This window comes from Miniopterus schreibersii (genome assembly GCF_964146895.1).
Source record: "Miniopterus schreibersii genome assembly, chromosome: 1".
Classification (NCBI taxonomy): Eukaryota; Metazoa; Chordata; class Mammalia; order Chiroptera; family Miniopteridae; genus Miniopterus; species Miniopterus schreibersii.
This window is the reverse complement of record NC_138101.1, coordinates 155,119,090-155,142,724: the sequence shown is the minus strand read 5'-3', so window position 1 is coordinate 155,142,724 and position 23,635 is coordinate 155,119,090. Positions and strand designations below refer to the sequence as shown.

General features: G+C 35.1%; 1 protein-coding gene across 9 annotated transcripts in view; it reads right to left on the bottom strand.

Moving 5' to 3' along the window:
* The window catches only part of TCF12 (transcription factor 12), a 301,154-nt gene that overhangs the window by 87,368 nt on the left and 190,151 nt on the right, over positions 1-23,635 (bottom strand). For all 9 annotated transcript variants that reach the window (XM_081162122.1, XM_081162127.1, XM_081162128.1 and 6 more), the window contains one exon: positions 15,433-15,497. In XM_081162122.1, the coding sequence (XP_081018248.1) occupies positions 15,433-15,497 (65 nt within the window). The remainder of the gene's footprint in view (positions 1-15,432; positions 15,498-23,635) is intronic.

The window sequence follows — 23,635 nt, the reverse complement described above, 5'->3', positions numbered from 1 at the left end:
TTGATTCTTCGAACATTCTGGTAACACTAACATACACATAATAAACTATTTTCCCCCTAAAATTAAATTGCATCTGAGCTCATGTTATTGATTTTTCTGCCTGCCTAAAACAAATGAGAAGCATTATTGATTACCACTGATCTTGTCCTGGAGGTATCTCAGGCGAAAAAGAATACACAAGTATCCCAGAGGATACAGAACTAGGAAAAGCAGTTTTATTCTGCCAAGCTGTCTTACTCAAGGCAGAATTCAAATTCTGAAAAGACATCTTATTAAATTTCTTACACATGCTTAGAAAGGAATCTTTTTTACAGTCATCTAGAACTTCACCTGTAAAAAATGTATCTAATTACCAAAGAACAATCAATGCAGGGTTATCCCTGAAACACTAATGTAGCCTGGATTATTAATAATAAAACCTACATCAAGTTAAGTTTAATTTTGAGTTATATATGACAAACCTCTAGTCAGTAAATAAGAATCCCTATTTCTGTATAAGGAACTTAGTGTAGCCTATTTGGTAATTTTTTAAAAAGTTCTCTCCTTCCTCATGTGCTTGAGAATTCCCAACTCTAAAACGTGAACTTGAAAAGACTATTCAGTGTAAGCTTTCATGATGATACTGACTGAAAAGTAAAGGAGAGATATAGCAGAGGCCCTGGTCAACATGACTTATCAATGCTTAATTATATTGGAAGGTACTCTAAATGGGATTTAATAAGAAAGCAGAAGAACACCCTATGCAAAAATGGTGCCACTCAATAGACAGAAGGATTCAGAATCACAGTACGATAATTTGGATATTCCTTACCCTTAAAAGAGAAAAGTGTTTGAAATCCCGATAAACATAGGCTTGTTTCCCAAGAACTGCTTTTTACAATTAAATGGCTTAGCCCCAACAGTGTACTACACATACTTTGATATCCATAACTTCAGATTAAATAAAGACAATTAACTCTACATCAAAAATTATTAACCTCATTTTATGATTAAATACTAAGAACTAACTCCTCACTAATTTGTTTTCTAGAAAAATAAGATGGAGAGTACCTAATGTTATAGTCACATATCTCAAAAAATTTAAAATATTCAATATGGACTCCTAGAACCTGTGCTATGTGTATATTCTGCAGAATTCCTTGATTTCATGCCTATATTAATACCCCCAAAGTCATATGCAGTTTTAATACAAGAAAGCAAGCATCTGTTCTCAGATTTGTCTTTTTGAGAAAATGTACTAATTAAAAAGGTAGAAAGGTATAAAACAATCATGATAAAATAGAGTACGTAAACTGTTAGGATTTCTCAGTTGAATTCTTTATACTGTGCCATGTATTTGTCACTAAAGAATGAAAAAACAAAATTGTTCTAAAAGCAAAATTAGTGTTATCATATTTGCAACTGTCCTTTTAATTTAGAAACATCACAGTATAGTTTATCTGTAAGTCCATTTGAAGTTTCAGAGATTATGATAAGGGAACTGAAACCTCTCACCTCAAGTCACAATAAAAAATCTTAGAGGGTGAAGGGGGACTTAGGGCAAAATATAAATGTTGGGCTTTAATAATACCAGTCTTCTATTAATTTTCAACAAATAATTAAAAAAAAGGACTGTAATAAAATCCAAATTTGGAAACACCAACATTTGTGAAATAATTGTATTATGATGCAAATTAATTTGCATTGAAATTCCAGGGATATCTTAGCAATTATCAGCATGTTGTTAAAGAATTCTATCCTGAGAATCTCATTAGATAGTGATGCAAAGTACAGTTGTTATCATTCTGAGAACAAAGGGATCTTGAATGAGTAATCAATAGCAACTGGCAGAAAATGAGACATTAATTATGATCCTCTCTAGTGTTTTGTCTAAGACAAGATTTCATTAAATGCTTTGTGCAACCTGAATAGTTCCAAGTCATTACCAACACATTGGACAAGATATTAATTGGGGGGAGGGGAGGAGTGGAGATGTACAGGGAAACAAAGTAAAAGGAAACCTAAGATGCTTCCATTCCTTTCCCAAGTCAATAAAAACACACCAACTACCACTAGCCAAAGGTTATGTGCGTTCTTTTACAAGTCCCAAATCTTATCATCTCAACAGGGTGTCTTGAAAATTTAATTATCATTTTCTGTACTTAAAGTGTCATGCAGGTTTGAAAGATAATGACAGTCATCCATCAAATGCATCCTGCCAATGCACTCAACCCAATCTTTCTATCTAAAAAGGGGAAAAAGAAACTACCCATATACTATCAAGTTACCAAAACATGGTAATCCTAGCAGTTTATGTTCACCAATCTTCTTTAATTATCAGCAACAGAAGGAAATTTTACTGTCTTAATACTTCCTTTTCACAATTTTTTCCCTCTGAACTTTTCTCCCAAATCTGGCATCAGCCAATGAAAAAGATATCAAAGTAGGGGGATTTGGGATGTAAATCAAGACAAGACAGACTTGTTGAAAATAAAAGAATTATGAAAAGAACAAACTAAAAGCCATTTTAATGTATCTAATATATTTAAATAATTGCAACTATGCAATAAGAATAACTTTCTTTTAGGATTTTATAGACTTTCATAAAGAGAGTCCCCACTTCCAAAAATGCTGTAAGGGATTTCTTGAAGACAGATGCCCATGAGGTCAGGAATGGGCATACTCTGTCTTCTGAGTTTTTCTGAATGTCTGAATTTAGAAACTTCCTTGTTAAATAGGACCTCTGAAAGTCATCTGCAAAGCTACCAGGAAGCCTTTGAGCAGTTTCTTTTGTGAAGACAAAGGAAACAACTATGTGAGGTGCTAACCAGTATTAGAAGAACAGGAGATGTCATCTTTTGTTTTTGTGGAAATGGTGCTAAATAGTCCTAAACTTTTCAGCAGAGGTTCTGACACTCTGAAGCCACTCCCTTTTTACATCCAGTAAATGAGTACCCTCTCTTCCTAATCTCTTGAATTTTCAGGAACACAAGAGCAACACAAAACCCAATACAGTATTAGGCATATAGAGAGGCATGCAATACTTTTCAAACTGAAACATTCTATACTGGACATCTTTAAAAAATTAAACTTTTTATTTTGAAATTCTCAAATATAAACAAAAGTAGAAAAAACAACAACACAGTACAATGAACCTTCATATACCTCTCACCTAGCTTCAACTACTCAGCATTCTGCTGCTCTTGTTTCATTTATTCTGTCATCCCTCAGCTCGTTACCCCCCAAATTGACAACAATTCCTTATGTGTAATATCCAGTCCATGGTCACCTCTGTTTTAATTTTATATTCTGAGATGGTGTCTGTTCTCTAGCCATTATTTAATAGATTCTTTTCTCCCAAAATAAATTTGCAAAAGAATAAACTGACTTTTTGAAACAATGTTCCCAAAGAGTACTAAGAACCACCAAAAGTATAATTAGCAAGTTATATGGAAAGAGCAGAAACAGAAACAATGACGTTTTCCCCCCTGCCAACTCCCCTGCACAATATAACTCTCCCCGGCCTTTTAACAGAAGAAACTAAAATTACCTACTGCCTGACAATTCAAGATGAGATTTTCCTCCCATAAAATAATTTATTTTGGGAGAAAAAGGGACATCTGTAATATTTTAAACAAACAAATAATTTATTTTACCTATGTTCCAATCAACTCACAAATCTCAGCAGCTCACTCTGCATGCAGCCAATGGTTTATTCCTCTTGCTAATGCACTTTTTCCTAGATCACAGGATTCAGATTCAAACATTTTCTGAATGCCTACTGTATGCAACCCATTGTACAAGGCCCTTTCACATGCTACTTCATGAGTGAATCACCTCTTGGATAGCTTCGACACCGATCCAATATAAAACTTTTATGTCTTCTTAATATTCCTGCCTCTAACAATCCTCTAATCACCATTGAATAATTTACTCCCAAAAGGATGTTGTTAGTACTAGGAACCACATGACTTCTGAAAATTTTAAGTACTACGTTCAACTCTGAGATAACCTATTCTAACAGCACCACTGACCCCTTATTACTTACTATACTTGTTCTTTTACCTCAACACATTCAATATCTTTTTAAAAACATATATGTTTTTATTGATTTTGGAGAGAGGAAGGAAGGGATAGAAAAATCAATGATGAGAGAGAGTCATTGATCAGCTGCCTCCTGCATACTCCCTACTGGGGATCAAGTCCACAACCTGGGCGTGTGCCCTGACCAGGAATCGAACCTCAACCTCCTGGTTCATAGGTCAATGCTCAACCACTGAGCCACGCCGGCGGGGCAAAACATCCAATATCCTGACCTTTTCTTTTCCAGTCCCAAAGTTTAATCATGGTTTCATTTCCTTTCTTCGAAAACCAGACCATACAGTCTACTACTTTAATCATTATCTCATCACTACCTCAATTCTCCTATCCTTACCTCACTTATCAGCTATGAAACCTTGGATAAACTGTATAACCCCTGATGGTTCAGGTTCCTCAGTAGTGAAATAGGAGGGATAATAGTAACAGCAATAGCAGCAGCAGCAGCAGCAGCAGTGCTTTTTTTCAGAGAGTATTCCAAGGGCAAAATGAAATGTTTGTAAGGTGCTTAGCACAATGCCTGGCACTAGTGTCTGATGTATGCTACCACTGTGTATTATCATTAGCCTATCTGACCTGCAAACCTGATCATTATATCAATTCAAATATTTGCTAACTGTGCTTCTACATTTAGCCTGCTGAGCACTATTAAGATAAAAATTAAAACACATATAAAACCATATGGCCCAGCCGGGCAAGGCTCAGCCGTTGAGCACCGACCTAGGATCCAGGAGATCATGGTTCGATTCCTGGTCAGGGTATATGCCCGGGTTGCAGGCTCGATCCCCAGTGGGATGTGTGTAGGAGGCAGCCAATCAATGATGACTCTCCCATCACTGATGTTTCTCTCTCTCTCCCTCTCCCTTCCTCACTCTGAAATCAATAAAGATATATTAAAATAAATAAACAAACAAATAAAATAAAACCACATAGATTATTGTCAGAAGTAATTTCTGGTCTCTAACCTCAGATGAATCAGGAGCACCTCTTGGAAAGCCTTGTACTTGTCACTAGAGAGCTCATGCATTTAAAGTCTTTTATTTCAAACAACAGATGCTCTAATCCTTCTATTATAAAAATCCCAGTAAAGTGAATGCTTAGCCTCTGCTTGAACACATCCAGTGAGAGGGAAGTCATTACCTACACCAAGGTTCTATCCTATGTAATATGAGAATATTCTTAGATTAAGTTAAAATCAGGATTGCTTAACTCCTACCTACTGTCCAAAGTTCTAGCCTTAAAAATTACAGAAAAAAATTATGCTTCAACAATTTGAAAATGTTTAATTAGTTCTCTTGGGGAAACAACAGGCCAGTATATGACTGTTACATATGAAAACCCCTGCCTGATTCTCTTCTCAGAAACACGTATCTGCGTAGGAAAAAACTGTGCTTCGATGAAAAATTATGCATTATCTAGAGCATGGTCAGTTCTATAAAGAGCCAGATAAAAAACAATCAAGCCCAACCAGCGTCGCTCAGTGGTTAAGCATCGACCGAGGATCCAGGAGACCAAGGTTCAATTCCCGGTCAAGGTACATGGCTGGGTTGCTGGCTCGATCCCCAGTTGGGGGTGTGCAGGAGGCAGCCGATCAATGACTCTCATCATTGATGTTGCTCTCTCTGTCTCCCTCTCCCTTCCTCTCTCTGAAATCAGTAAAGATATATATATATTTTTAAATTGAAATAAACGAAAACAAAAAAACCTCAACATTCAAGCTTGCCCTGGCCGGTGCAGCTAAGCTGGTTGGGCATTGTCCCATGCACCGAAAGGTTGCCAGTTCAATTCCCAATGAGGGCGCATGCCTGATTTCGGGCTTAATTCAAGGTAGGGGGCCTGCAGGAGGCAGCCAATCAATGTTTTGTTCTCACTTCAATGTTTCTTTCTCTCTCTCCCTCTCTTTCTAAAAATCTTCAAAACAAACAAACAAACAAAAACGTTCAAGCTCTTCAGGGGAATACTGTCTCTGTGGTAACTACTCAACTCCATCTGTGTAGCAAGAAAGGAGCCATAGTCAATATATAAAGAAATGAGCAAGGCTATGTTGTAATAAACCCATTTACAAAAAAAAAGGAAAGGGGCGGGAATATTTGGCTGGTAGCCAGTTTGCTGACCCCTGTTCTAGAGTACATCTTCCCAGGTACCCGATTCTCAATCTATGGGAGCTATTTTATAACTCTGTAAGTTGTAGATAACTGATAGCAATGCAAAATAATTCTTATCAATAGACCTGCAAAAAAATTCTGTCCATTGAGGGAATAAACAACCCTCCCCAAACCTCAAAATCTCTACCATCCTCCTGGAAGGAAAAAAAAGTGTTTGCCTCCATTTGAACATTAATTTCCATAATTTTGATCTATGAATGTGTCTGTTTTTAGACTCTCCTTTGAACTGATTCTAACAACTTACAAATTTCTTCACTGATGAGACAAAATGTACACGCATGTTCATTTCTATATCTGTAGAATTATGATTTTACCTATTTTTAAAAAATCATCTTTTAACACCTGCAATGCGCTGTTGTAACCTGATAACTAAGATATACCTAAACTACCTCCCACTCTACTGTTCTTCCAATAACATCTCAAATAGTTTCCTTGTCTCCAGTTTATGAATTTTCTTGTATATCCTGAACCAGAGTTCAACTTTCTAAGAAACACTTGTATTATTCATCACGACACACGTCCAATTCCAAACCCTTACAGGTAAAATACAAACTCTTCAGTTAGGCATTCAAGCATTGTTCTTAAAATTCAAAGATCTCACACTGTTCCTCTAATAGTCCCGTTCAAGACAAACGAAAATGCTACTTATTCACTTATTTTTTTCTTTTAAAGTACATTCACATTTTTTTCTTTTAAAATGCTACTATTCATTTCTTCTTTTAAAGTACATTAAAAGGCATTCTTTGATGCCTTCTATTTATAAGACACAGAGCTAGATGATTGTTGTGAAATACAACAAATAAGTAGCCAATGGCCATGCCCTCACAAAGTTTACAGTTTTGGTGGGAGAAAATTAAGGAAGCAGCCACATGATGTGTTAAATATTTCTGTATCTATTTCATTAGTCATCAGTTATCTCTCCCGAAGATGTCCTTCTTCTCTATACTCTGTCAAATTTTACAGCTCCTCCAAGATCTTAGAATTCAATACTTCCTTTGCAAAATCTTCTCTATATAAAAATCACATTCATTTTTCTCTCTTCTAACTTACATCTGTACTTGAGATTTGTTATATCATTTTAGTTAATTTTCTGTGTGTACACATCTGGTCTACCCCAACTACAATGTAAGCTTCTTGAGGGCTGATACTAATTCTTTTATTCTATTGCCTGGACCAGTTCCGTATACATGGTAAAACAAATATTTGTTGATTTGATTCTGTATGTTAGGCAAATCCTGTAATGTGTGAAGTTGTTTCCTGGACATTTTTCAGCCAGTAAGAAAGAAGCATGAAAGAAACGATGAAACATTTAAAGGTAAGTGAATTTGGTCTGCTTAAAAGTTGCAATGTATCTTTGTGAATTAGAAATGCCATAGTTATTAAGGGCTCAATAGTCCTTTGGAAATAAGGGATTCTTTTTATTAGAAATAAAATAAAGAACACTAAAATTATAAAAATCTAGCCTATAAATTTTAAAATACAATGCATACATTACGTTGTGGGATACAGATTTATATAATTAGTCCTATGAAATCAGTGCAAAAATCTCTTATTATTTGATTAAAAGTAGTTTTGAAATAAAGCAAATCATCTCAAATACTTTAGACATTTATTTTAAATTTACAGAAATCTGTAAGAGAACTACCTCAAACCAAACTATACCTAGAGATCAAACAATTAGGGTTACTGAAATAATTTAAAATGTATTAAAAATTGTCCTAGCAACTTAAAAACTTAAAAAGTAAAAGCAGTGATGGGTCCAGGATACACCATCCTTGGCTTGGCTTATTGACTATTTCAAGCTGAGGAGTTTGAGAAACTCCCAGAAGCAGGAAGCTGACTCTGATTCCTCTCCAAACCCCTCCCCACCCCCGCCCTTCTTCCTGGAAACAGGCCACACCTTCAATGTGTACATCAAACACAAGACATTTCCATCACCTTGGAAATAGGAGTCCCTTCATAGAAGAGCCCTCCCCCCATTGGCAACCACTGATTTGAATTTTATCAACACATGACAGCCTTCCCTATTATAGACGTTCATATAAAGGGAGCCACACAGTGAGATTGGGCCTCTTTCCCTCAGCATAATGTTATTGAGAATTAGATCATTCCATTTTATTACTGAATACATTCAATGTGTGAACATAACAGGTCATTTATCCACTCTCCTGTTGATTAACATCTTGGTTGTTTTCAGTTTTAGGCTATAATGAATACAACTGCTACAAACGTTTTTGATGAGAACTTCTGTGAACAATGTTTTCACTTCTCTTGGATAAGCACTGGGGAGTAAAATTGCTGAGTCGTGGGTGCATGCATATCTAACTTTGTAAGAAACCGCCAGTTTTTTCTAAAGTCAACGTACCATCTCACAGTCCCACTAGCAATGCATCATCTTTTTATTTTAGCTATTCTGTGTGTATTAGTATGTCACTATGGTTTTAATTTTCATGTACCCGACAGTTAATAACGTGGAGCTTTCCTTTATGTGAGGATTGCCCATTTGTGCACCTTCTTTTGTGAAGTGTGTGCTCTTCAAGTGTTCTGTGCATTTAAAAAATTGGGTATTTAGTCATCAGGGATCATTGTATATATAGGTCCTCTGTCAGTCCTTTACGTTGCAAATACCTTCTCCTGCTCTGTGGCTTTTTCATTTTCTTGACGGTCTTTTTTGATAAACACAAGTTTTAAATGTTCATTTAAATTCAATTTATCAAGTTTTTTTTCATGTTTTATGCTTTCAATGTCTTCCCTAGGAAATTTTTATTTACTCCGAAGTGGCGAAGACATTCATCTATATTTTTCCCTAGCAATTTTAGCATTTTAGTTTCCATTTTTAAGTCCATGACCGATCTCAAATTTATGTTTGTGTATGGCGTAAGGTTGGATTGAGTTTTTAAAATATCGAGATAGTTATTTCAGCACCACAGGTTAAAGAGGTGTTTCTTTTCTCACTCAGTTGTGGGGTTGCTCTTACCAAACATCATTTACCATATAGGCGTGGGTCTCTTTCTGGACTCTATTCTGTTCCATTATCTATTTGTCCATCTTTATAGGACTACCACACTGTCTTGATTAGTACTGCTTTGTAGTAAATCTTGAAGTCAGCTAAAATAAGTCCTTTCTCCTTCTTTTCAAAATTATTTTGGTTCTTAATCCTGTGCCTTTTCAAATGAACTTTAAAGTTATCAATGTCTAGAAGAACCTGTTGAAATTCTGATTAGGGCTGTATTAAATCTATAGCCCAATGGAACGAAGATCTAAACGATATTAAGTGTTCCAACTAATGAACATGGCATCTCTATTAATTTAGATCTTTAATTTCTCTCAGCACTACAGTAGTCCTCCCTAACCTGTGGTTTCACTTTGAGGTTTCAGTTATCCATGCTCAACCAAAGTCGGAAAAATATTAAATGGAAAATTCCAGAAATAAACAATTCATAAATTATGGATTGTGTGCTGTTCTAAGTAGCATGATGAAATCTCACGCTGACCATAAAGTAACCATAAAGTTGCTTGTAATGTAGGTATCGTCAGATCAATAGCAGGCTAATGTTATGCCACAATGCCTACTGTCAATCATCTCATCACATAGGTGTCACATAGGCATTTTATCATCACGAGAAGTAAGTACGATACAGTAGTTCCCCTTTATCTGCAGGAAATACGTTCCAAGAGCCCCAATGAGTACCTGAAACAGCGGATAATACCAAACCCATTATACATATATTTTCCTATACATACATATCTTTTCACTTGAAAAAAGCAAAGCATTTTAATGGCTTCTCGTTGGCATATCTGCATTGTTAGTATCACTACTCTTGTGCTTTGGGGCCATTATTAAGTAAAATAAGGATTACTTGAACACAATCTGATAACCAAGAGGGCTACAAAGTAAGTTATGGGTGGGTAAAATATACAGCATAGATATACTGGACAAAATATAGACAATTATACTTCAGAGTTTTGCTTTTTGAAGTCTTACAATTTTTTAAATTAAATTTATCACTATTTTATGTTTTTTGATATGACTATAAATGGTACAATTTTGTTAATTTCATTTTGTAATCGTTCACTACTAGTGTATAGAAATACAAATGGAGTTTTTAGATTGATTTTGTAACCTGTGACATAACTAGAAGTATTTATTAGTTCCAGAAGTATCTTTGCTGATTCCTTAGGCTTTCCCATGTACACAAACATGTCATATGCAAATTCAGCTTAATTTATTCCTTTGCAATTTTTATGCCTTTTTTTTCTTGCCTTATTACACTGGCCAGGACATAAAACTCAAGTGATGAGAACGGAAATTCTTACCCTGTTCTTAAATTAGGGGGGAAACTATTAGTCTTTCACTGTTAAGTAAACTCTTAGCTATAGATCTTTCATGAATGTCTTTTATCAAACTAAGAAAGCTTTTTTCTATGTTTTATTTGTTGAGAGGTTTAATTATGAGTTTTTGAACTCGTCAAACATCTTTTCTACATCTATGGAAAAAATCATGTTGTTTTTCTCCTTAATTCTGTTAATATGGTAAACTGAACTGATTGATTTTCAAATGTTAAGCCAAACTTTCATTTTCTGGTACAAACCAGATGTGCAGTTTGAGGATTAGGGTGTTGCTCACCTCACAGAATGAGCTACAAAGTGTTCCTTTATCCTCTGTTTTTGAAAATAGTTTTTATAAGATTAGTATTTTTCCCCTTAAGCATATGATACCACATGACCCTAAATTTCTTTGTGGAAAAGTTTTTGAGATAAATTTCCTTTCATTAATAGATATAGGGCTACTCAAGGCTGTTTCATCTTGTTCCATTAGTAAGCATTTTTCAATAAATTTATTTCACCTAAATTGTCAAATTTACTGAATTAAGTTATTCACAGTATTTCCTTATTACCTTTTTAATGCATACACAATATACAGTGATAAACCTCTCTTCCATTCCAGTAGTGATAATTTGTGTTCTCCCCCCCACCCCCCTTTTGTCTTAATCAGTCTAGCTAGAAGCTATTAATTTTATGGATCATCTCAAACAATCAAATTTTGGCTTTGTTAGTTTTCCCTATTATTTGTATAATATTACACTGGTTTCTCTTTTATTAGTATTATTTCCACCCTTCTACTTATTTTGTGTTTCTGTTTTCTATCTCCTTAGGGTAGAACCTCAGGTCATGCACTGTAGAACTTCTTTTCAAATACAAGCATTTAAAGCTATACCTTTTCTTCAGGGCACTGCCTTAGATGTACCAACAAATTTTGTTATATAACATTTTATTATAATTCAGTTAAAATTATCTTCTAAATTCTCTTGTGATTTCTTTTTAAAACCATGGGTTATTTGGACATGGGTTTTTAAATTTCCAAACTTTTGGTGTTATTCTAGGTATCTTACTGACTTCTCATTTAATTCTTTTGTGATTTCAAAATTTTTCAATATAATGACACTAGTTTTATAAACCAGTATTTGGTTCAATCCTGTTAAATGTAACATGTGCCCTTGAGAAGAATTTATATTCTTTAGTTGTTGGGAATAGAGTTCGATAAACATCAATTAGGTCAAGGTAGTTGACAGTTCATTTAGTTCTGTGTCTTTACTAAGTTTTTGTCTAGTTATTCTGTCAATTGTACAGAGTTATTAAAATCTTTAACTATAATTGTGAATCTATTTCTCCTTAATTCTATCAATTTTTGCTTCATTTATTTTGAGGCTCGGTTACTAGGTATACACACATTTATGTTCTATCTTCCTGATGTACTGACTCATCACTTTATTATCATTATCAAATATCTGCATATGACACTGGCATATGCAGAAAAAGAGGATGGGAAAGAAGTGAATGTGTGGGTAATTTTCCAAATAACTGTTAACTGAGTTTTTAAAGTTAACCGTCATTTTTCTCAAGGGTATACTATCTGAACTCTGATGAAACTTAAATCTCTTTGGGGGGAAAACAAGACCTTCCTCTAGGTTTGAATACTTTTAGAAAAACATACACAAACTACTTAAATACTTAAGAGGTCTCAATGAGAAACTGTTGTAATGATAAAAGGATTTTTCACTTATGATGGCAGTTTTTAAAGTATTGTACCTATTGTTAATAAAGATGTTGGCTTCTATGTTCTGTGTTGAATCAATTAAAAAAATTCAATTGCAGAATGATATATCAGTGTTTCCAGTAATACTGCTACACCAGTTTCCTTTTAATGGTTCATCAGTTATATGATTGCCATGAAGGTAATATGAGGAGACTCATTTAGCAACATATTATTACATCATCTTAACCTGAAGTAAGGCCTATCAGGCATTATTAAAATTAGCCTGAATTTTGCAGTATGTCAGCAGCATCTTATGTACATTAATAGCACACTTAATGTTCCTTGGGGGGATTTTGTTGAAGAAAAATGGTTTCAAAGTGGTGTTTGGATATAATTTTTTAATCATTATTTATATTTCCTTGTATCATCATTGTGTGGTTAAAATTTTTATGTCACTTGTGAATACGTAAGACACAATGGCAACCAATTAGCAGTGTTTTCTTCTTCTCTGACCCATTATAATAAATACTGCTTGGAATACAAGTATTTATTTGAATGGGTATGATATACCTCTTTTAACTATTGAATTTCCTGAGATTACTACATAGGCCTCAAATCAGCTGGTGCTATCCATGATAATTTCTCCTATAAACTGAAGTATAGTCAGAGCTAGGTGACAATAATAAATAGCAAAGCCACTGTTCCTTTCACAGTGAGGAGCCCCTTTACTTGTTTTAAGAGTACTCTTGTCTTCAATGAGGGTATTTGTCCTTGCTGCAGTTTAATCTTCTTTCCTCTGTGCGGAATTTTGGGCTTCCTCTTTAGGGCTCATGCATTGCTTCTGTGAATTCTTCATAAACAGATCTTTTCCTCACTTGAATACTTTTAAATCTTCTTGTGTATATGTGTGTGTGTGTGTGTGTGTGTGTGTGTATATATGTATATATATAAAATTTTATATTTCATACATTCTAGTAACCTATAGTTTCTTTTCCATAGGCCTACCTGATCTCTCCAACATGTTATAAACATTGTTAAACAGCAATCTTACAGTTGCTTTTTTTTGGTATTCCATATATGCTTATATTTAGTGCATACAGATTCCTCAAAGCATAATCCCCAGCCCATATGAGTTAGATCACCTGGGGTACTTGTTAAAAATATAAATTCCCAGGCCCCTCCTTGACGAAACAAGTTAAAATGGAAGGATGGTATGGGGACAGACTAGGAATCTGAGGGGTTCTTACCATGAAGTATAGTTGTATCATAGTTAAAAGCCATCAAGCATGAGTTTAGAGGGTTTACCACTTGCTAGATGTATGGCCTTGAGCAAATTACTTATTACCTCTGGAGAACACCCATTTGCTTATCTGAAAAATGGTTATTAAAAGGATTAAATGTGTTCATGTTATGGGCTTACTGCTCAGTAATAAATGGTAGCAATTATTATTACAGTGCTGTGCATGTATATTTAAAATAAATGTGTGTTTTTTTAATCCTCACCTAAGGATATGTTTAGAGAGAGAAAGGAGGTGGAGAGAGAAACATCAGTGTGAGAAAGAAACACTGAATGGTTGCCTCCGGTATGTACCCTGACTAGGAATCAAATACGCAACCTTTTGGTGTACAGGCTGACACTCCAACCAACTGAGCCACCTGGCCAAGGCTAAAATAAATGTTTTTTGTTATGAGAATTAAATATGGTTTAAACATACATTAATCCTTGGCAAAAACTGTTAATATTCATCTTTGTAAAATTGGTGAATTATATAAATAGAGCTTACCACTGATTTTAAGTAAGTAACAATACCTTTGCCAAGACAGTATTCAAACTTGTTAATATAGGCATTAACTATGATTAATTAGATGCAGCTGTAATTTTAAAGAGCTTACAATAGCTTTTCTGTCAAGTTTAGTGGTAGTGTGAACATTATACAAGTGGCGCTCAAACTTTTTGGTCTATTAAAAATAATATTAAGGGCTCAAATAGCTTTTGTTTTGCGGGTTATATGAACTGAAAACTCTGAACAATATTCATTTATTTTGTAAAATGTACATGGAAGCAAAAATGCTAATTTTCGTTTTAAAATGAGGAAATCAATGCAGAGATGGGATATGAACCTAGGTCTTCTGACTCTGAATGGTACCATTATGGGATATGTATTAAATATAGTAGTACTGTTAGTATGACTTAAAATTGGCTCACATGCCCATGTGTTTGCATGCAGATAGCAGAGAAAAAATTTAATATATCCTGCCTTTCCTTTCTAATCTTTTTGTCTTGATTCTGATGGGAATCTGCAGTAAACTTAGTTCAGGATTCTCTGTCTAAAGAAATGGGGGTAAAGGCAGAGAAGATGACCAATATCAGATATGCAACACGCTAGGGATTATGGAAGAATTGAAACAAAGTTTCCAAGTAAAGAGGCTATAGAAAGCCTAAAAGTTTGATTAAATATAGGACAGAAATTAAAACATTTCCAACTTTAATAAGTTTGACATTACAGAGTATTCAAGCTACACAGAGCAACTATATGCTCTTCATGTAATGCATTAGCAGCTTTGTTCTTTTTATAAGGAAATATGCAAAAATCATTTTCAGAAATGGTAAGAATTTTGGAAAGAGGTAAGAAGACAACTGCTACTCCCATTTAAAACACATGATAGTTTTTAAAATCTGTGATGCTAGCTCTGGCCAGTCTTGCTCAGTGGTTAGAGCAGTGGCCAACAGACAGAAGGGTCCTGGGTTCAAGTACGGCCAGGGGCACGTACCACAGTTGCAGGCTCAATCCCCGGCCCCGGTCAGGGCGTGTGTGGGAGGCAACTACTCGATGTGTCTCTCCCTCACATCAATGTTTCTCTCTCTCTCTCTCTCCTCCCTCTCCTACTCTCTCTAAAAAGCAATGGGAAAAAGATCCTTGAGTGAGAATTAAAAAATAGAATTTAAATCTATAATGTGAGAAAGACTGTCTGGTGAACTGGGGAAGGGAAACCATTTTAAGCAGAAGGAGCACAAGAAAATATGTTTAATTGCTAAAAACCAAACAGTCACAAATTAAAGGTGAAATAAATTAAATAAATGTCTACCTCCTCCATTAGAGCCTTTTATATATTAAAAAATTATCTCACAGCTTTTGTAACTCTTAAACTTACTTGACAGCCTGGTAATCCAGTGTCTCTGCTGTACAGGGAAAATGAACCTCTCTCTGATGTTTTTCCTGTAAAACAAAGAAAATGACTTTATATAAAAACCCTCATTTGTTGACAGAATTCAACTTCTACACTATTCATGGTAATTATATTGGGGTTGGGCGTCGTCCTGTGCATGGAATGGGGCTCCTTCCTTGGTAGGGGGCATGCAGGAGTCAGCCAATCAATGTTTCACTCTCACATCAATGTTTTTCTCTCTCCCTTCCTCTCTCTCTAAAAATCAATAAAAATATTTTAAGAAAAAGAATACACTGGGAGAGGGGCAATGGGGGGAAAATGGGGGGGGGCATCTGTAATATGCTTAACAATAAAGATTAAAACAAAAAGAATACATTGGTTTTTTTAAGTCATACTACCTTGTGGGCACAAATTAGGCCTTAAAAACAACAACCTTGAACCACTGTTAAACCAAGTTACCATATCCTGTACTTACTTACACAAGTAATTTTTCTAAATGGAAATGTAAAGTTTCATTTCCTAAAAAACTTATTTTGTTAATTTTTAATTTTTTAAATTTAAAAAATTTTCAATTATATTTGACAAACAATACTATATTAGTTTCAGCTATACAATATGGTGATTAGACATTTATATAACTTACAAAGTGATCACCCCAATAATTCTGGTACTCATCTGACACCATACATAGTTATTACAATATTATTGACTATATTCCCTATGCTGTACTTTACATCCCCATGAATATTTTTTTTAAATTATCTTAAATTTCATCCTTGATTCATTACATTACCCTGAGTTTATGTACTTGGAAACTCCAGAAAAGAGGAAGAACATCGTTAGAAATTGCTAACACTTATTCCACCTTAAGAGTTGAGAACATACACACCCACAGGGAAGTGGAAGAAATAGCTGAAATAATGAGAACCTCTTGGAGGGTCATTTAATTGGGTGAAATGTGCCACACCTAATTTTGGGAACCCTGGCTGTAAGTATTTAGATTTTAAGTCCAATTTTAGTAACTTCTTGAAGGACTGGTGAATTACAGGACACCCACAGCATTTCTGAGTAATCAGAATTGCCAAATGAAACCAAATGATCTTTCCCAGAATCAAAGACTCAGTTTTCAATGTGACTTCAGAGGCTACCTAGTCCAATTCCCACCCAAAGCAGCACCCAAAAATGTCCACTGATGACTGCTTTCTACTTTGTATCACCAACATTTTAAGCATAATGCTTAAAAAACCAAAAAAACCTAAAGGGCCAGACTGGTGAGGGATCTGGAAATCACAATAGTTAAAAGAACTGGGATGTTATTTTAGAGAAGAGAAGATCTGGGCAAAGTGTGCTCTCCGTACTTTTTAGTACTTGCGGGGCTATCATGCCAATGTAATCAGGGACTACACTGTTTGGTCTCAGTGAAGAGACCGAGGAACAAAGGATAAAAATACAGAGATGCATTATTTTAGCTTGTTATAGGGAAGAACTCTCAGAAAACAGAATATCCAACAGTAAAATAAAAACCACAAAAAATTATATAATATTCCAGCGGTTCTTAGTAAAGAGATCTGTGGAAAAATTAGCTTTTGTGTTGTGAATCACAATGAGTTTACGTTTATGGGACATTTGGATATTTTATAGTGAAATGACCATTCAAGGTTTTTGCCCACATTTTTTCCTACTGGATTACCTGTCGTTGATTTAGAGACGTTCTTCACATATTTTTAATACTAGACTTTTTATTATATCTATGTCAATGTTTCTTCTAGGTTGCCTTTTCACTCTCTTAATTGTGTCTTTTGACAAAAAGAAATTCTTCACTTTAACACAGGCCAATTTGTTATGATTAGCATTTTTTGGTGTGTGTACTCTTTAAGAGATCTCTGCCTATGCCAAGATTACAAATCTAGTTTTGAATCTGAATTTGGTTTCTGTGTATGTTGGTAGGGGTCAAGGTACATGGTTTTTTCCATAGGGAAATCCAACTGACTTCATCAGAACTGTTTATTGAAAAGATGGTCTATGTGTTGAAAGTATCATCATGGCTGCTGTGTGGAGAATAAACTATAAGGAAACAAGTGTGGAAGCAGGTAGGCCAATTAGAAGACTATTAAAATAATGAGATGAAAACTAATGGTGGCTTTAATTCTTCCAAGCCACTGAGGTAGGTACTACTAAATCCCCATTTTACTAATTAGGAGAAATGATTTGCCCAAGGCCACAGAATTAATAAGTAGCCCAAAGAACTAGAATACAGGGCTATCTGACACCAAATTCTTAACAGCATACTATACTGAACTGTTTTCCAGTGAAGGTTTAGGACACAATTCCCATATTCTGATAATATATGTAGATATTTGGTAGAGCCCAAACACAGCATAAGAATTTTTCTGTTAAGACCTCTAAGTAGCCTCTACCAATCAACTGCTTTGGCACTGGACGAAATACCTATTCCTGCTGAAAAGAGGGACTGATGACAAATCATCCCAAAAATGACTTTCAGCAAAACCCAACTGCTCCAAAGGCTGGTTCTGGAGATTATTACTAGAACATGGTCACTTAGGCTAGTTACACTCACAAGTAACTCCTAGTTTTCAGTTCTCATAAAGGGCACATCATAATCTTACTCTTGCTTCAAGAGCCTGTTAGAAAAATATTTATTCTGATCTTGTTTTTCTGGGCCTGTTGCCTAATCTGTAAAAATGAACTGAACAAGATCAGAGGTTGCATAATGGCATCCTAGAGGTTGTTTTGTGTGGCCAATTGCAGGAATTTGTGTGTCTATGTTTAAAACAATTTTTGTAAAAAAGTAATTGCTGTGGCAGCCATGATATTATGGAAGATACAGATGTTCAGCTTTTATCACACTTTGCAGAACTTCTACTTCAGGGAATGCAACTGACCTGAGGGCTCCAGCTGCTCTACTCTGAAATCCATGACTGCTTTTGCATTGAGAATCCTTTCCTTCCAGCATGCTTCAACAAAGTATGGTAAGGAAACTAAAGCCTTCCTGAGAGACATGGCATTCCTTTGTTGATCAACTTTGGCTAAAGAACTCCTAGACTTTGCTGAACCTTCCTTAGAGTGCACAGCAGTCTTGAACTCTTCGACTTCCTCTCCTTACTCTCAAAGTCTTGAGATTACTGTGGGCATCATGACAGGAACTAGCATTTGTTGACTAGATGTTATGTGCAAGGCACTGTGAAGGTGCTTTACTTACAAGGCTGGTACCATTGCTAGTAGTATTTTTCTTCCTACTAGAAATCTTGTTAATACCAAGGAGTAATTGAAGGAAACTGATAATAACTGTGAGATCTGATAGTAAATTTTCAAGATTTCCTATGGATCTCAATCTATTGGCTGGAGAAACCTTTCCTATAATACTCTCTGGGCTGTAATGTGCTCTTTTGCTACCAATTCAAAATAATGTTTTTATGAGGAAACACAAAGATATTATGAAAGACATAGCTGGCGCAGCATTTATTTCTGCAGCAGTATAGTGAATACCTGAAAATTTCCTAAATTTTAGTAAACTAAAATGTATTACTTTCAATGAATAATATACTACTTATGAAATAATTGTTACCCGGCCAGCATGGCTCAGCAGTTCAGTATTGACCTATGATCCAGGAGATAGCAATTTGATTCCTGGTCAGGGCATATGCCCGGGTTGCAGGCTCCATCCCCAGTGGGGGGCGTGCAGGAGGCAGCCGATCAATGACTCTCATCATTGATGTTTCTATCTCTCTCTCTCTCCCTTCCTCTCTCTGAAAAAAAAAAGACAGAATTGTTGACGTCATGAGTAACAGTACAAATCAGAAGTTTCCCTATTTGTCTGAAAGCTAATATTACTTCAATGTTCATTTCTGTAAGGCATACTGACTTGCATCCATTAATTCAAATTCATAATCTATTAAAAAACTCCATGTGCTACATTTTAAATGGGTAGCATTGTACCGGGTTTTTTGTTTTTGTTTTGTTTTTAATAAGATAAAGGCTTAACCTAGAAAAAGAATTCCTGGATGTTTCAAAAAAGTTACCTAGGTCAACATTACTGTATTCCAAAATGAAATATTTCAATATATAAATCATGAGAGCTTTTCCATATTTAGTTTTCAGAGAATCAATATGAAATCCTTACATAGGCAAACCTAAATATTTGGGCATAAATCTAAATTTGATCACAGTTTTATGAGCAGACTATCCTCTTTCCCTTTGGGTATCTTTAAAAACTCATTATTTACTTAGGCTCTTTGCTCATAGAGAAGCTTATCCTCTTTTATGGTGGGTGAATAGTATTAAAGGTTTCCTACAATTTGAACCACATTAACCACTTAGAGAAACATAAAATACTATCCTATAAAGTGGGTAAACCTGTAACGCCGTTGGGTATATCAGAGCAGAGCTAGAAATTCTGATTACTGGATTCATCTCTTGGCTCTTGACACTCTCTCACTGAGTGAACTGGGCAAGTTACAAGTCACTTAACATCAATGGACCCACTCACTCTTAGAAAAATTAACTCAGTAACATGCACCTCACACAGGCTTGCACAGTTTAATTAATGCCTATAAAATACTTGGAAATTCTTGTCCCAAAGAACCTAGGCCAATGCCAACTATGAGAATTATAAACTTCATTTTGGTACCAACCTGCCCAAATTGACAGAAAAAAAATCTAAAAAGGATCTCAAACTAACAGTTTTTTTTTTAAAGGACAGAAAAGAGAGAGGATTTTTAACATAAATGCCTGCCTATCTTCTTTGCAACAATTTGTTTAAGTATTATTGGCTAACATTTGTGCCAAGCACACTGCTGGCTACATTGAAGATATTTAAATATCTAGTGCCAACAAGCACAGCTGCTGGACTCTCTATGCCCTTCTCTTGTTCACTCCATGCCAAATTACTCACACAGCCATGAAAGATGAGCCTGAAGCATAGGAAAATGCCAAGTGTGAGTGAGATTAGTAATAAACCAGAGGATCACTATAGAGGTCAGTGATTAGCAAGTTCCCAGTTGTAATCACTTTTCTAACCCAGCCTTTATCTCATCATTTATTCCATCTTAACTCTGCACTAAACTTCCTGTACAGGCATCAGAACTGTAAGCAGCTAGGTAACTTCCAATAATTTCTGCAGAATTGCTAAAGCACCAATAAAGTATCTCATTATCTTTGACAAAAGCCTACAGTCAGATCGGGCAATCTGAATAGGCTTTAGAAATGACTTCTTGAGACTAAAGAGATAAAGTAGTCCAGGACACAAATATACACCTATCCAGCTGCCCTTTACCATGCTCTCCACCTCTCCTCCTAAAATCAGACTCACACATTAAATATAAACAAATAGAAGACAGTAAGAAGGTTTATACAAATAGATTGCTTTTCAGACATCAGAATGCCCAGAGAGAACAGTATGACAGGTTGAGGTGGGGAGAGTGTTAGGTATTAGGAATTAATGAATAGAGTAAGGAACATTTTGATCAATTTTGGTCATTTATCAAAACTTTCCAGACCATTTTATGGTTCAATTGTGCCACTTACAGAATACATAATAAGGTATTCATTATAGGCAGCTCCAAATCTAAACTCTACTTCTCTGAGGCTGTTTACTTTATAACTGTATTTTCTAAATTGTCCCTGAAATCATATTTACATCTATATTGCACTGTTGCTTTTCCTTAAGTTCAGAATTTAAGCATGTTTTCTCAATGTCTCCACACTTCTCCAATTACGTTATTTAGAATGTAGAAACAAAGACATTTAATTTTTATAGCAACCCAACAGATTACAGAACTAGGAATCACCTCTTTATCTTGGCTGCATTTCAGAAGAAAACATGGTGAATGCATATTCTCTAAAAATAATCAAGTAAACTTTACAACACAATGTTTATTCCATTCTTAACTAAAAAACAACTTGAAACAATTCAATTGATGCTTTATGATTTTCTAGGGATTAAATAAATTGAGCCAATCTTTCAACACCTTAATCTTGTCTACTCCCCTAACTCCCTCCTCCCTCAATCAGGTAAAAATCCACATCACCAAATAATTTGACTGGGGAAGAGAGAAGAACATATAAAATTACCTTTGTAATCACACACTTAATCTATTCCTTCTGATGTACTGACTGTTTCGACCAAATTCTTGTATGAATGTTTCTCTCAAAAATTTCTTGCATCATACAATGATAAATAGAACATAAAGCTCATTATTGTTAATTCCCATCATTTTCTCACATCCTTCTATATCTTGGCTGTTTAATTTAAACCATGACCTTACCAGGCAAGGTCAGTATCTGAGCCTGTTTTTTATGGCACCCAGGGACCAGAAGGCAGATGCCACTTGTTCAGAGAACACTGATCTGGAATTCTAGACTTGTTTTGTTTGTGTGCCAGGGACAGATCCTACTCCAAGGCTCTATCTATGGCACACGGCCACGTGGAAGCAGAGAGACAGTTTAACAGAACTATGCTCTAAAATAGCGGATAATAAATGATTGTTAATTAGCTAGTTTCCCTTGACAGCAAGAACTGGAATAGAAAGAAAGGCACTAGTCAATGGAACTGCTACCATTCACCAACTATCTGGCTAGAAACAGTGACTGGAGTGAAATAAGCATGGAAAGAGTCAGGAGGGTTTTCAGTTCTGTCTCTGCTGTAAACTAGCTGTGCGACATGAACAAATCATCAAACCTCCCCAAGCCTCAGTTTCTTTACCTGGAGAATGGGTTAAGGTGGGGCAAGTTTGGATTAGATGATATATATCTGTTGATATCTATCTGTTCTAATATCCCATGAAATTGACATCCTCATCTATTTTGCTATTAATCAGGCACCCCTTCTAACAGAATGAAAATTTGGGCACTGCCAGTAGTAAAAGGAAAAAGACAGCTGCTAAAAAATGTAGGGACTTTTGGAATAATGACAATGTGCAGTTAAAAAAATGAAGTGTATAAGCATCGCATCATACATTTCTTTAATACTCTTTGTAATGTTTAACCATGAATATGGGATGTTGAATAAGCAAGCTGAAGTGAATATACCCCAAATTACCAGGACTTCATCCCATTCAGATTAAGAAAAATTCTAAATGTTAATAAAATTTCTCACTGGAACTCAACACCCTCCACCTATATAGTACAGAAAGGTAGCACACTTTGTATACCATAGAAAATATACAAATATACAGCAATTGAAAACAGACTATTCTATTTTATTGAAACAGATGGAGAAAGGCCAAAAGAGAGTCTTAAATTCCCTTTGTGGTATACTAAGATTTAAATAAGGTTCTTGCTATATAATAGGTACTCTGAGGGTAAAATATGAGACATTCAGTTTTCCTTGTGTGGCTTCCGGTATTGCAGTTTACTGCCATCCTACCTTTGCAGTTTGAAAACAGGTAAAGGCTAGCCTCACGTTCTCAATGGGTTATATATAATCCGAAGTATATTTGTGAGTCAGGCATAAGTCAAAATGAGTTTTTTACACACCAACTCATTATAAAAAGCTATATAAATCAATTGGAGTCACAGTATATCTGTGTAAAATATTTGCTTAAGGAAAGAACAAAGGAAAAACGAAGGAAGGAAGAAAAGGAAAAGAGTATATAATAATAAAATTAGAGAGGAGGCATGGGGAACTGGTTTGAACACAGGCTCTGGATGTAGACTAACTAGGTTTAAATTCCCACTCTGCCTCAACTAACATTACTGCCTAACTTCTCTGTCCCTTAATAGTTGCCTCAACTGTGAAATGAGAAAACAGTTTCACCTCATTGGGTTTCTGTGAAGATAAAATATATTAACATATAAAGTACTTAGAACAGTGAAAAACACAAGATAAGGGCTAATTATATTAGTTATTATTTTTAAAATTAAATATATTGACTTAAAATCCATATATGTATATCTTGAATATCAATGCTTGAGGAAAAAGTCTTAAATAGAGGGGTTTGAAAAAATGGTAGATTCCAGGGAAATAATTTAAAGGGATTTCCTGGATATTTTCAAAGCTTTTAAAATTCTTTATGCATTTCATTTCATTAAAAACCAATGGCTTCACTCTTTCCTTAGCATTAATGAATAGGTATATCTCTCGTACTATTTGTATACTTAGCCACAATTATGTCTCTATTCACAACTGAAAGAGAAAGAAGGATTTACAAAGAATTCATGCAAGATCTGG